The sequence below is a fragment of the Cucurbita pepo genome, chromosome LG04, assembly GCF_002806865.2.
Source record: "Cucurbita pepo subsp. pepo cultivar mu-cu-16 chromosome LG04, ASM280686v2, whole genome shotgun sequence".
Classification (NCBI taxonomy): Eukaryota; Viridiplantae; Streptophyta; class Magnoliopsida; order Cucurbitales; family Cucurbitaceae; genus Cucurbita; species Cucurbita pepo.
Genome location: NC_036641.1, coordinates 12261430 through 12273789, shown reverse-complemented (window position 1 = coordinate 12273789; position 12360 = coordinate 12261430). Strand labels below are relative to the sequence as shown.

Genomic DNA, 12360 nt, shown 5'->3' with positions numbered 1-12360 from the left:
GCTGTATGCAATCACGGGATGGTGCGATGATTTTTGGATTATGATTAGAAGTGTCGGTTTGAATACTCAAAGCCATGTCTATAGTAAGCTTACGTGTTGAGTTTGCGTACTTACAAGTTGTAAAGTAATGGATTTTGCTCATTCGGTTAAGTTTCTATATCTAGATATAATGTTTTAACCAATTAAACTGATTTTAGGTTGATACATAAGTAAATATAAGTTTCATACCTATCATTATGAACTAAAAAGATATTAAAAGACGAGAACTAGTCCACCAAGTAAGGAGAAGAAGAGAGACTTGGGTCAAAGTCGAAATCCATGGTCGGCCACCTGTGAGGCTTTGAGCCGACTGCCTCCTTGACTTGTTCGATTTCGATCCAATACCAAGTTGATCATCTTTTACACTAAGTCTAAGGGAAATTAGAAAATCCTAATTGAAAGGTGTATAAACACACTTCCGATGTAAGAGATTCTTGTCTATACCACGTTTGGCCACTCAAGAAGTAAATTTATATTAACTTCGGATATAAGAGCTACACTGTGTTTTTTGAAAAAAAGTTTATTTATTTATTTAAGTATTAGTTAGGTAAATAACTATTATAATTCTTTTTAGTGTATTCTAGCATTTTAAAGTGAGGCTGTGCATGTATGGAATCTCACGAGTACTTGATTAAACAAAAAGAAAAAAAGAATAAATTGAAAGAATGTTGAAAACGTTGTAAATTTAAACTATGGCCACACAATTAAAAGAAATAAATAAGGAATCTTACAGTAAAATTAGCTTTATGAAATAATATAAAATAAAAAGAAAAAGAAACGATTGGAGTAATTTTTAAACCATTCATCATCCGTAAAATACAATTTTTAGTATAGTATTTTATAATTATTTTTAATTTTATATTTTCTATAAATATAGCTATTGTTAAAATTATTATTGGTATAGTTATTTTTAAAACTGAATAAAAAATTTAATTTGTAAATTTATTGGAAGTATACCAATTAAATCTAGACCATGTACGAAATAAAATATAAGGAATGATAAAAATCATATTTTAATTCAGAAATTATATTAAAATTAATTTTATAGGGAATCAACAAAATAGGAGGGTATTTAATTTAATTAATTAATTAATTAATTTTGCAGACTCTAACATCTCATGAATTGACAAAGATAAATTATATGAATTATTAATATCTATATTATCAATTTATCACGGGCAAAGGCAAAACAAAAACAACTCGTCGTCCATTCTCGGACTCCTCCTCTGCTGTCTACCCTTTCCCCCCGTCATTCCATATATTTTTGCTCCGATCGGTCCGTCACTCTCGAGTTCGCGCTTTTCATTTGCCTAGATCTCCTTGCCGGAACCCCCCATCGCGATCTCCGACCGATTCTGAGGTTCCGTTTGCTTCTTGTCTTCCCCGTTTCCATAATCCCTTTGTTTTTCTGAAATATCGACCAGCTACTTCCGCCCCATTTCTTCTCTAGGTTTTGTACGGAGCAGTTGAAGCCTGTTTAATCTCAGGTAAGTCGTTCTCCGCTAATTTCAACATCGAATCGTCTAGCAATTTTCGCGCGTTTGATTCTTTTGGGAAAAGGGAAAACTAGTTGGAAAAGAAAAACGGGTGAAGTATGGATGATAACGGAAATTTGCTCCTTGTATGTTTGGCTATTTTTCTTTTCCTGACTTCTAATCACGTTTAATTAGTTAGCGAAGTACCTGCGGCACTAGGGGTTTACATAAGTTATTTAAAGGGTCGGAGCCGGACAAGTCTAGTTTACAATACTATGTTTTAACTTACGTATCTATCTGTTCAATTTCTCTCCGTCGAAGCCGTAATTACATTCTTTTTTTCCATTGCGGCATGACTTCGTCGGTTTATAGAGCATATTTGAATCGGGACAGTGAGAGGTTTTGAACCGTGGTCAATAGAGCAGTGGGTTGGACTGATTGATTTCTCTGGGAATCGAACGTTGAAGTTTTAGATCGTCTTTTGCCACAAGGAACATAAATTTGATGCAAAGAGAATCTTCCCTATTTTTGTGATTTGGGGAATAAGATTTTGGTCAATATAGAGCTTAGAGCAAATGCTTGATTGTGAAAAATAGGTCGGTTGCCCTGTTTTTCATTTTGATCGCACCCATTGTGTGAGAGTGTGTGTGTGTGTGTGTGTGTGTGTGTGTGTGTGTGTGNAGAGAGAGAGAGAGAGAGAGAGAGAGAGAGAGAGAGAGAGAGAGAGCTAACAACGATGTTGCACGGCTTGAGCCGGTAGAATGCAGCAGATAATTTTCAGTTGTTTTTCTGTTGCTGTGAATCGAATAGAAGATATGTTTAGTGAGGGAAAGTCCTGTGAGCTGAATCTCCTATGCATCGATCTTGGATGCCCAAATTCAATTGAGCAGAAACTGATTAATTAGTTTGGAAATGTTAATTCAATTCGGATAGTGTTTGAGACTTCAGTGTATATTTAAAGGTTACGACCAAGATGAAAGGATTGGTTTCCTGAATGTGTAATTCGACCGCACTGATTACTAATTTAATTATGTTGCGTATAGTGGATCCTAAAAAGGACTATTGACCCATGATGGCTTTCCATCTTAAGGTGGTTCAAAATCTGATTGGAACTTTGTTATTGTGTTTATTTTGACTAGCTTATTGATCTCAACAATTTTGTATGGTTTTATTGGTGAATCTGGTTGATAAAAATATGCATGTAAATTTCCTTCACATTTCCTATAGTTGATGTTCATGATTACTAGTAAATGTATTGATGGAATTTTTCCTCAGGTTGCATTAATTTTGGTTGAATGACCTTTCTGCAACTGTTCAATCATGACGTCAAGTATGTTGACTGGAGAACGGAGGTAATTCGTTACTTTTCTGCTGTATTACTGCTACTTGCAATGTTGGTATTTAATTAATTTGGACTCGTGAATTTTTTGTTTTCATTCATTATTTTTGATCTGATGTGCGACCATCACATGCATTTAGTAATTAGATTCTGCGTGGGCGAGAAACTGCTTTAAGCACAGATGATGGATGAAGGTCTTCTGGAAATCACTTGAATTACCCGCTGACATTGTTTGCTGGAACTTATATAAATGCCTTGAATAATATGTAATTACAGAACCAAACGTTTTTCCCCTTTCCACAATTCTTGAGATTTTCTTTTACACTGGATGACTTACAGTGAGAGATTGGATTCAACCTATTCATTAACAAAATAGGAGACTTGCAAGGCTCCTTGAAATGTTATACATGCACACATATATGTTGGATACTGTCGAGGGAAGGGATGGCTAGGGTTAGAACCCTGTCAATGCTAGGGGAGCTACAAGAAGGTTTTCCAGCCAGCCAAAAGAAATAAATAGGGGGTTTCACAAATTTTGTTGTTGTGAAGAGCTCAAACAGAGGCATAAAACCCTTGATCCATCCCCTTCAACATCGCTACATCCCTGACAATACTTTGACTCTCTTAAAGAATAGTGTAAGCCTACCACCTAGGAATTATAACCTATCTCTAGCAAGAAAGGAAAAAGTGGTTTGATCAAGGAACTCTTCATGTTATTTAGTGTGTTAATGGTGTCTGAAAAAACCTATGTTTAAATCCTTTTTTCTTTTTTTTCTTTTTTTTCTTTTTTTTTTGTAGCCAACTATTCTATTAGAATAGGCACGATCTTAGTAAATGAAAAAGTTCGCTATACCTTTTATTTATTGGCAAGTCAGATAAACACTGAAATAAATGAAAAAGTTTACTCCACAAAAAGATGAGAACTAGCAATGAAGAAGTAAATGACAGTCTTTGCCGGCTTATTTAGGAAGAAAAAGAATACTCCACTGAAGGCATGAGCGAAGTGGAAGTGTTTGTTCTTGGATTGCTCTTTTTGAAGGAAAATTATTGATGTAGCAGAATTTGTTCTAGAAATGTTTGTGGAATTGGTATTGGGTTTTTAAACATGTGTGTATCTTCTATTGTTAATATATAATAATCTGATGTAGCCTAAAGCGAATCCTTCAAGCATCTTATTCTTTCCATATTTGGCAGATGGACATCAACCAGACGAGGTGGGATGACTGTTTTAGGAAAGGTTGCAGTTCCAAAACCTATAAACTTACCGAGTCAAAGGTATTTGCTTTGTTGATCAACTATCATTGTTTTCATTTGTTATCTCAGTGTTGTCATTGACTCATTGCTATTAGATATGAATATTCCTATTTAACCTATTATGCTGCTTTCTCTTTGAAATCATGTCCTTTCCCTCTTTTTCAGGTTAGAAAATCATGGTTTGGACCCAAATGTGGAAATTGTACCCAAGTGAGTATGCAGTTATTTATTTGGTTATTACTCTCTATTTCTGTCTCTTTCAGATGTTATTAAAAAAAACATGTATCTTTTGGCTAAGTAATTCTATCACAAACCTTTTTATGTGTTTCCTGGTTGATTGTTTGTTGGATTGAATTGTGTCTATTTCCCCCAAACTTGACAGGGGTACACTCAGTTGGGGCAATAAATCAACTTCATCTGCAACAAATGCATGGGGTTCCTCATCAGTTTCTCCAAATACAGAAAGTGCTTCTAGTTCACCAAGCCATCTCTGTGGTCGCCCTTCATCTGCTGGTGGTGGCACTCGTCCATCAACTGCTGGTAGTGACAGGTCCCATGAACCTCATGGTAATGCGTGGGGCCCAAGTTCTAGACCGTCATCTGCCTCTGGGCCTGTGACATTAAATCACGCATCACTCGCATCCTTACGCCCTCAGAGTGCAGAAACTAAGTCTAGTAGTTCACAATTGTCACGATTTGCAGAGACTTCTGAAAATCCAGTGGCTTGGAATTCTGCTGTGACTACAGAGAAAGTGGTATTGTGCTTGCAACCTGTATATTTATCTTAATTGTGTTATTTTTTTTTGAATTATGTTTGCTTTACCAATTATGTAACCTTTTTTCCTAAAATATGAAAATAAAACCTCAACTTTGATTAAGATAAATGATAGGACAATGAAAATCTACAAAAAGCAGAGGCCTAAACAACAAAGAAGGACAAAAACATGTTCTTACTGAAATTAGCTTCATCTGCCGGTAATTAAGAATAAAGGATACTTACAATTGTTTTTGAATAGGATTGACCCTATGAGAGACGTTAAATTGTGCCGAATCTCACATCTTCTCCCACAACACAACCTATTCTAAATACCAAAAGGTCCTCCATTTCTTTGTTGCTCCATATCTCCCTTAGGCTTTTAGGATATTACTTTTTTTGGCTATTCATACAATTTTCTTGGTTTCATATATAAAAAAGAGTCTAACTAAGCCACCAAAAGCAGTTCAAACTTTCAGCAGCTAATTTACACGAGATACACCACTTGGGCCAAGAACAATAGCAAAGGCTCCTTGAATGAAGTTCTAAGGTGTTATCCCTCACGAGGAATGCCAAGCCATGAAATAAACCAAACCATCTTTGAGACTTGTCTGGCAAGATAGAAGAAGTTGGGGGAAGGGAAGTGGGATAATCCAACTTTAAGTGCAACGAATTACGTGTGAAAATCTTACTAAGTCCATGCATTTTGATCACTTTGACCAAAAGAGAGGTTGATTCCTTGAGTAATAGCGGGAAGGGGGGTGGATAACTGTGTGGAGGGCTAAGGAATAAAGGTGGAGAAATTGTGACCAGAGTGTGCCAATTTGAAGCAAGAATACTCTGGAAGTTGGACTCTACAACCCATCCTCACATTAAATCTAGAAAAATAAAATAAAGCAAAATTTAGGGAAAAGTCAATTCATACCCCCTTAATGTGTCAAGCTGTATCAGTTTCTACTTTAAACTTTCAATTTATTGAATTGCATCTCAAACTTAGACAAATTTTGTCATCATAATCTTAAACTTTAAAAATTGTTGCAATTTTTATCCTCTAATAAGTTTTTGTTCAAAATATCATTAAAAAGTGTATCTTCATGTATTCAATGAATTATAAAGCATGTGTACAATACAATTTTTTAGAAAAATCACTATTAGAGCTTAATTTCTGTTGAAATTTGTGATTTTTGGCAAAGTTATTCAACAATTAATTCATGGATTGATCAAACTTAATATTGTGCAAAACTCGATTTCATTGAAATTATTGCTATTATGGTTATTTATACATTATTTTATTTGTTAAAACTAGCGAGTGAATTGGTGAGAAATTGAATAGTTGGCAGTGGACAATTTCCTACCAAGTTCTCCGTTTTAAGAATTGAAACCTTTTCCCCTGAGAATTTTGTCCAAGAACTTCCCTTCACATGATCATATGCTTTTTCCGAGTCTTTATTCAGTGGAAATGGATTTATTTTACTTCCTCTCTCTACTTGATGCTAATTTATTTATTTTTATGCCAATAGCGTAGATATATGCTACCTGAAGATGAGTTGGGTTGGGGTTTAGTGAACTGTTTTAGACAGGTGGTTTAGATGTTAGACCATATCCAATGTTGTCAATACTTGGGAGCAAGTTACTGTCAACTGCCTTTCCTTCTTCAGTGACTTCCCTTATTCCACTTTGGTCTGAAATGGTCTCATCCATAAATTTTTATGCATGTAGGGAACAATGCCATGTAAGAGTGATGGGTTTTCTTTGACATCTGGAGATTTTCCTACGCTGGGTTCAGAAAAAGAATGTGTAGGAAAGGGTGCCGAGTCACAAGGTTCATGTTTATGGGTTTCTTGAACTCAAATCTCTTTTACCATTAAAGGACTATATTTTGTATTTGTGAACTTGTTTCATGTTTGGTGCTCAATCTGGTTTGGATCATGTTATATTAATTCTAGCTCATTTAGTTTAATTATTAAAGGGGTGCTTCTTAATTTGTTTCACACGTTGCTTAACTTGTTTGTTTTATATCAGTTTGAAAAATCCTTAATGAACTTAGAGAGCTTGAAGTATCTGTTGCGTAAAGTTTGATGTTTTTCACTAATATCTTTAGTTAATCAAGCCTGGTGTTGTTTTTAAGTTACGTCATGCATGTGTCAATGATTGTTTAAATATCATATCACCTGTTGGGTAGAAGTTCATGATATGTATTCTATTATAGTTTGTATTATTATGATTTTAACTGTTTCATTTCTTGTAAAAGAAAATTGTTCTTTAGCCGAGATTTTCTGCTTACAATTCAGGTTTTTGTCATATCATCTTTCTGTGAGATTTTCGGTGAGCAAACTGATGGATTTTAAATTTTCCAAGACGCCTTACTAGTCAAGATCAGTTTCTGTCTTGTTCTCGTCATTTAAACAAATAATGCTTTTTTTTTCTTTTTCTTTTTTTAAGTTATTACTTGTATATTGATTTGTCAAGGCCATTTTGATAATCATTTGGTTTTTTATTTTTGGTTTGGTGGAAAATGTACGTGAGCACTCTCTACCATAGGTTTTATCTTTCTTCATATAACATTTATGATGAGCCCAATGCCAAAAACAAGTTTTTGAAAGCTATTTTTTTAGCTTCAAAACTTGGCTTGGATTTTGAAAACTAGATAACAAAACAAGGAAACCCATACGTGGAAGAAGTATTTATAGGCTTAATTGTTAAAAACCAAATAATTATCAAATGGGGCCTAAACTAAAGAATCACATTCCATTTCCTATGTAAAATGACATAAATTTTCCTTTTCACAGATAATATGTCCAATGGAGGAGCAACAATGAAAGAGATGACTGGAACTTCGGCAATGGGTATGTGGTTTTTTCTTTTTTTCTTCTAATCAGGATGTTGCTGTGTTGTTTGCCTCCTGCCAATTCCATCTGTAAATTCTATTCTTTTATTTTAAATTTCAGATGATCCTGAAAATGTAACTGCAAGTGTTTATACTTTGAGAAGTGATAATCTTCCACACAACGATGAGGGATCTAGGCCAAATGCAGAGAAATGGGTGGGGCATCCCCAACCTTACCCCGGTGCAAATATTCCTCCCCCACGTTATGATGGCTGGCATGGATCTCCAGTAAACAATCCTCAAGGTGGTGTATGGTATAGAGGTCCTCCACAAGGAGGTCCGCCGTATAGAACTCCAGTTGCTCCTGGTAATTTCCCTATGGATCCATTTCTGTATTATCCTCAGATTCCCCCTGGTGGCCTTCCAAATCCCCACGCTCCTCATGGAACTGGACCCAGGGGTCCCCATCCTAATACTGGAGATATATACAGACCTCCTATGCACGATGGTTTTATTCACCCAGGTGTGTCAATTAGGCCTGGATTTTACCCAGGTCCAGTTACCTATGAGGGGTATTACCGTCCTCCCATGGGCTACTGTAATTCGAATGATAGAGATGCTCCATTTATGGGAATGCCTGCTGGGCCTTCTGGACCTTCTGGGCCTGCTGGTCCTGCTGGTCCTGCTGTTTACAACAGGCACTTGGGCCTGGGCAAAAGTGCCTCTGAGCCTGCAAGTTCCCATGGCTTATCCAGTGGACATGGTTCTAGTGGAAAGGCTTTGGTTCCAGAACAAGTAGAATCTGATCTTCCTTGTGATAATCAAGGACCATACAAGGTTCTGATGCAGCAGGGAAACTTGAATGGTAAGAACGAAGAAGAAGAAAATAGGGTAAACCCAACAACTACTAATCAGTTGATTCTTGAGAAGGCTGACCAACAGAGGGCGTCTCCATGGGAGAATGACTGGGATCATAAAAAGGAAGTTGATGCGAGGAAAAGAACATTTGGGGTGGAACCATTTGCTCAGGCTTCTGCCAGCCATAAAGCTCAATCTTCTGAAAATATTGAAGGGAAGTCCTGTGGAAGCATGAGGACTGGTGATGGTTTACTAGAAAAATCAGATGCTGCTGCTTCTGGTTTCTCTGAAGTTTTGAAATCACTGGCTCCTGCCACAAAAGATTCAAGTCTGATTCAGAAGATAGAGGGACTAAATGCCAAAGCCCGGGCTTCTGATGTGCGACATGATGATGCACTTATTTCCAGCAGGGAGGAGTCAAATGAGCTTCAATCTAAAGATAAGCACTCTGATCATTTTTTTGCCCATGAAGCTGGTGTGAGTACTGTTCTTCCTCAAAATAGGGATTTTAATGAAGTCATAGACCCTGCCTCCTGTGAATTGAGCTTGTCCACTGGTGATAGGAACGTTAAATTATACAGTGGAGCACCCGTTCACAGGTTTGTTCAAGTCCTGCTTGATTAAAATTGTTGAAGATGTTGAGAATATGTAATATTTCTTCAAATATGCAGGAGGTCTAACCGTGGAATGCAAGGGAGAAATGATCACCATGGTCGAGGAAAAGTCAATACGCAAGAGGTTGAAGGGTGGCATAAAAGACCCATATTGGACTCCCCAGGCATGATAGCTACTCCCCAGGAAAGTTCTGTTCTTGCGAGAGACCACAGCGCTTTAGGGGCTATTGATAAGGCGGAGTCATTTCCTTCTGATAGCCATGGAGATGTACCTGCCCCATCCGTAGGTGATTCAAAAGATAGTCAAGCTCAGGTACATGTTTAATTTATGTGGTTGCTAGTTCTTTGGTGTACTTCTCTTTTGTTTTTTTTTAAAAAATATTGTTCTGTTTTGTTTTGATCAGCGTACAAAGATGAGAGAGCTAGCAAAGCAACGCACCAAACAACTGCAGGAGGAAGAGGAGGAAAGGACTAGAAAACAGAAGGCCAGGGCCTTGGCAAAACTTGAAGAGTTGAACAGGCGTACAGTAGCAGGGGAAGGGCCAACTCAGTGGTCTGAAAATGCATCTAATGATGCCATTAGAAATAAGATAGAAGAACCTCGAAATGTTGGTAACCCAAGAACGATTGATATGATATCTGGAGAGCATAACACAGTTTCTGATCTGCACGTGGTTGCTAACAATAGTGAGTCAACTATGGGCACTAACAAGAATTCTCCCATTGTATCAGAAAATACATCATCGAAGAATCAGAGTAGTGGCAATAAGGAAAAGGTTGTGGCACCTATTGAATCAAGACCTATTGAGCAGGATGCAGCTCAAAATAAGAACGTCTCTGAGGTAAATGGGGGCGGTGCATCCTTGAAGCACAAGCGTACAGGAAATAAACAGAAACCAAATACTCCATCTGACAAGACTGAAAAGCTTCCCCATTTAGTTAAGGAATCGAAAAGTCAGACCGTTGTTGCTGACATTCATTCAGTTGTAGAGGAGTCGAGCAATGTTACTACAGATCCTGTTGCTGAATCTTCGACACCTACAAGAAAGAAACATAACAAGAGTGGGAAGAACAAGCACAAAGTGGAAGAGGCCTCAATATCTACATCATTACCCCAAGTTTCAAAAGAAGCAACTCCTACAACGGAATATGATAAACAAACGGCTTCCCAATCAGTAATGAATCCACCTTCAGATCCACAACTGCCCATTAATAGAGATGATAATCAGTTCAATTTGCAGCAACCTCTGTTGCCAGTTGTAGAGACACATGGCAAAGGTAATGGTCAGTGGAAGTCTCAGCATTCTCGCAGGATGCCGAGAAATGCACAAAATAAACCAGGAGAAAAAATCCACGGCGGTGATTCTGTTGTCTGGGCCCCAGTGCGATCTCTCAACAAATGTGAAGTTTCCATTGAAGCTGTTCAGAAGAATGAAGCTGAGGCTGTTGCTTCATCTGTAAAGATTGATAACCAAGTGCAGAATATACCAAAAAATAAGAGAGCTGAAAGGGAGATATACGTACCGAAGCCAGTAGCCAAAGAAATGGCACAGCAAGGAACCTTCCATCAAGATTTTTCGCCCATGAACCAGGCACCAGATGATAATAAGGCAGATTCGAGTTCTCAAAGCTCTGATAATACTCGATCCAGTGTTGCTGCTTCAGGTATGGGATTTTCCACAGACCACAGAAATGGGGATGGTAGGCACCATAAACAAAGCAAGGCACACGCCTCATGGCGGCAACGGGGAGGAGCAACCGAATATGGGCAGGGTTTACAAGATCAATCATCTTATGCTTCAAATGCTGGTAGTTATGTTAAAAAATCAAGTGAGTATCAAGTACCTGAGAAGCCTGCTGGAAACTCCACCAATGAGTTCGTGAGTCAGATTGATGAGTGGGATCCACCTGAAGGGTGGAATGATCCCAACTACTCCGCCTCTACCCCACCTGTCACTGCTGTCCTTGGAAGAGACCAGGGAGTGACTGGCAGGGGAAAACGATCCCAATTTAAGGGTCACAAGGGTATTGGGAACAATTATGATCTAAATGAAAGGAAACTTAGAAGTGGAGACCACGAAAAAATTTCCTCTGAATCTTCGATGCCTGAAGTGGATCAAAAGGATGCATCAGCTGCTGCTAAAGAAAGTCGGGGTGTCGGGGAACGTTCAACATCTCATTGGCAACCCAAATCACGGATGGTTCAACCCCACAATCATCAAGGTAGCAAGGCTAGAGGTGATCAAAATGTTGATGCTGATGCTGCGCAAACTAATAAAACGGGATCTAGTCTATCTTCACATGGCACAAAGACGAGTGATGGTGTGACCCAAAATCATGAAGAGGGAGCAAGTGTTGGGCATCATGGGTTCGGGGGAGATAAGAAAATTTCTTCCCGTAAAGACCGTCCATACTCCCCAACCCAAGGTCCAATCCATAATGAAGAGGTTGCTCCAGCAAATTCAGATGTGAGACGCCAGCAACAGTTGCCTTCATTTTACCATAAAGGTAATGAGATCAATAACCGATTTGGAAGAGGGTCGGAGTCTCGTCGGGAAAGGAATTTGTTTCAATATCATAAGCAGCAGCAGAATTTTCCACCTGCTAATAGGGACAGGCAAAGACAAAATTTGCAGTACGAGTACCAGCCAGTTGGGCCACACAATGGAAAACCAAACATGGATAGACCTAAGGATAATACCACTCAGCATTCAGGATCAAGGTACATAGAGAGGGGCCAAGGCCAATCCAGAAGAGATGGTGGGAACTTTTACAAGCAGGAAGGTGGAGGACCAGTTTGATTAGATATCTTCATATTTAGCATAATCTGGAGATTCCAATTACATTTTCTATATTTGATCCGTACCACCCCGGTTTATACGTAGCAGCTTGATCTTCTATGGATCATCAGGTACTTGAGAAATACTACTTTTCATGTTCGTTTTTTTGGATATTACTTGAGAAATGTCTTCTAAAGCTATAAACAGCTGATGGTGTGGAATTGCATTGGGCACAGGGTAGTAGGAGCCATATTTGACGGTGCAGGAGAAACTGTTTGAAGTTGGATAGAGTTGCCCGGACTTGTTTATTTTGTAGGCTATTCTGATGTGAACAGTTCAATTTGTGCTCACAAGTTACATGTTGGGACGGACCCTTCACATAATTGTTTTTTTTTTTTTTTTTTTTTTTTTTTTTTTTTA

The 12360-nt window shown here is 38.0% G+C and overlaps 1 protein-coding gene across 1 annotated transcript; it reads left to right on the top strand.

Annotated features, from left to right (window-relative positions):
- The first annotated feature begins 1225 nt into the window (after nt 1-1225).
- On the top strand, nt 1226-12353 carry LOC111793687 (protein MODIFIER OF SNC1 1-like). Its single transcript, XM_023675687.1, has 11 exons — nt 1226-1526; nt 2790-2866; nt 4048-4128; nt 4273-4317; nt 4490-4862; nt 6581-6683; nt 7651-7707; nt 7810-9145; nt 9218-9473; nt 9565-12071; nt 12177-12353. Exons 2-10 carry the CDS (start codon nt 2835-2837, stop codon nt 11959-11961), a joined length of 4680 nt encoding a protein of 1559 aa, XP_023531455.1. The 5' UTR covers nt 1226-1526; nt 2790-2834; the 3' UTR covers nt 11962-12071; nt 12177-12353.
- Nucleotides 12354-12360: the final 7 nt, after the last annotated feature.

Excerpts from the sequence above, each read along its gene's own strand:
- LOC111793687 (XM_023675687.1), top strand. The coding sequence starts at position 2,835 with ATGACGTCAAGTATGTTGACTGGAGAACGGAG. Across the intron at positions 4,318-4,489 it reads AATGTGGAAATTGTACCCAA|GGGTACACTCAGTTGGGGCA; the intron begins GTGAGTATGCAG and ends CAAACTTGACAG. Across the intron at positions 6,684-7,650 it reads AAAGGGTGCCGAGTCACAAG|ATAATATGTCCAATGGAGGA; the intron begins GTTCATGTTTAT and ends TCCTTTTCACAG.